The sequence below is a fragment of the Montipora foliosa genome, chromosome 6 (assembly GCF_036669935.1).
Source record: "Montipora foliosa isolate CH-2021 chromosome 6, ASM3666993v2, whole genome shotgun sequence".
In the NCBI taxonomy this organism is placed as follows: Eukaryota; Metazoa; Cnidaria; class Anthozoa; order Scleractinia; family Acroporidae; genus Montipora; species Montipora foliosa.
The window spans coordinates 9,142,626-9,145,125 of record NC_090874.1 but is presented as its reverse complement, the minus strand read 5'-3'; the positions used below and the strand labels follow the sequence as shown (position 1 = coordinate 9,145,125).

The 2,500-nt window shown below is 42.7% G+C and overlaps 1 protein-coding gene across 1 annotated transcript in view; it reads left to right on the top strand.

Annotated features, from left to right (window-relative positions):
* Positions 1–2,500, top strand: part of LOC138006606 (uncharacterized) — a 6,987-nt gene that overhangs the window by 1,978 nt on the left and 2,509 nt on the right. The window contains exon 2 of the mRNA XM_068853041.1: positions 1,701–1,850. Within this exon, the coding sequence (XP_068709142.1) occupies positions 1,701–1,850 (150 nt within the window). The remainder of the gene's footprint in view (positions 1–1,700; positions 1,851–2,500) is intronic.

The window sequence follows — 2,500 nt, the reverse complement described above, 5'->3', positions numbered from 1 at the left end:
CAGACGAACGATTGTGCAAAGTTATATTTGGAGGTGACATTTTCGTCGACGTCGTCGATCCTAAAAAGTCCCTATTCACCACATTATGAGTTCCACCCAGTAATTACTTGAGTAATACCTTGGAGAGGTGACACCTCTAATGCAAGGGAAAAGTCGATGAACCGTTGTAGTGAAAGAAAACTGTATTGTTGCCACTTTGAAGGGCGAATTTTCAACCGCTTTGAAACATTAATTTTTGAAGATGACAAGAGGTTTCTTACCATGGACCATCTTTGTTTGATATTCAACAACAGTCTCTTGGATGACGCTTTGTTTGTTCATCGTTTACGTGAAAAGTTGTTGATTTCAGTTTGTAGTCACTACAAACTGAAATCAACAAGTTAACAAAAAGCAAATGTAGTGTTAGTTTTTGAGGAGAGGGGAATACCGGAGTATCCGGAGTAAAACCTCTCAGTGCTGAATAAAGAATCAACAAACTTAAACCACGTATGACGCCGATTCTGGGAATCGAGCCCGCGCCACGTTGGTGGAAGTAAGTGTTCTAGCCACTCTCAAAGCCCTGCATCCCAAAAAACAGAGTACGAAAGATTCACTTGTGTATGCACACGTCGTCAAAGCTTCAAATTTGGTGATTTCACGTCGTTGATTTTATGCAGAGTACCGCAAAAATATGTGCTGAAATACGTGCCACACGTGAAGGACGATTATTTTTTTCTCTTTTAATAAAGGAAATTGTTTTGTGGCGTTGCTGTTCTCCCGGCCGTCAACTCTCTGTTGCATTTGAGATCGGTAAAATTAGTACAAGCATTACTGGGCCGAAGTTGTGTAAGCAACGGGATGAGATTGGCGCTCATCCTTTCCGCAATAAGGCCCTGTTTACCAGCAGGTAGGGTAACCCTAGTGCTAGGGTTAGCAAGAGGGTTACCTCCTTATAAGAGGGTTACCCTAGCACTCACACATTTCTTCTTTTTTTTCAACGACGTGTTTACAAGGTAGATAGGGTTACCCTGGCGCTAGGGTAACCCTATGTGAGTGCTAGGGTTACCCTAGCTGCCTTGTAAACGCTCTGCTAGGGACAACTCGCCTACCCGGGACCACTTTTTAGCGGTTTTCGTTGTGTTTGCGATTCTGGCGGTTACCAAGCGCGCAAAGTTGTCTTGGGCCCGGTTGTTCGAATGCCGATTAACTTAATCCAAGATTAGCGTAAACTTTTGTTTAATTTTTTCAACTTTTCAGAGCAAGTTTCTTTTGGTTATTTTTGGTTTTCAAGATTTACTTCCTCTAATGTAAAATTTTGCCAAATATCAGCGTTATACAACATTCGAGAGAAGAGAAATAAACTCCTTGGTAATTTTTTAATCTGGGATTAGCCTTAATCGGCTTTCGAACAACCGGGCCCCGGGTGCTAGAGTAACCCTACCTGTGAAATTTTCCTTGTAAACCCGGGCTATGTTTGACCCTCCTGCTAGGGTAATCCTAGCAGTAGGGTTACTACCTACTACCTTGTAAACAGGGCCTAAGAGATAGTAAAAAAGCAATAGAAACAATGAATGAAAAGTAGTCTTTGTATTACCTTCGACTTCGGTCAACCTGTTGTCTTGTTTTCGGTTCATAACAAACGCGCATACAGTGAACGTTGCATTTTCTCTCTCCTTTTTGTTGTTGCTGAGTGTTTTTTTTTTTTTTTGTCGTTTGGACAGAGCTACTGGAGTACCACTACGGAAAAGCCAGATATGAATCGAGACTCTGAGATAGACATTACATGTACCGGCGAAATGGGCGGATATACGATAGTGCACTTTAGGAAGCCAGCAATTCCTTCAAACAATATGGCAAATGTTCAGTTCACGGTAAGATCAAGAGACACGTTCACTTTCACTGCAGATGGGATCGATTTTTTTCTTTGCTTAAGGGAGGGCTATTTTAATGACAAATCAGTCAAAAACCAATCGCAAAGTGTTCCCTTTTGCTTTACTGCTAAATCTGGGACAAAAACTGAACTTTTGTTGCCAGATACAGGCTTAAGGCCGGTTCATATCCGGGTCTCGGATACCCGAGACAACCCTCCCCAGAGTTACCCTTGCCGAGATATTTTTCCACTCATTTGTTTAAAAAAATTATATCAACCATTTACATGAGGTGGGCGAGACAACTCGGGGTGGTTTGCGGGCAAGTGTTTCCTTCACTCCTCTCCCCCTCCCCCCTCTCTTCATTTTTTGCTCGGTCGAAAGTTCTCTTCGGTGAAACCCAACGGAAACGCTTGCTGCGCTAGCTATCCAATTTGGGGATCATTACTGGTCCAGGGATCATGTGCGGTCCATTTGGGGATCATTTTTGGTCCAGGAATCATTTCCGGACAGGGATCATTTGCGGGCCTGTACAGTACTTCTACGTTCCACTTAAATCAATAGTTGATTTACGTAGAACGTAGACATAAAGAGATTTGATTTCCGATGTTGACTTGGGGATACTCGGAAAAAATCCGAGTGCTCCTACAACC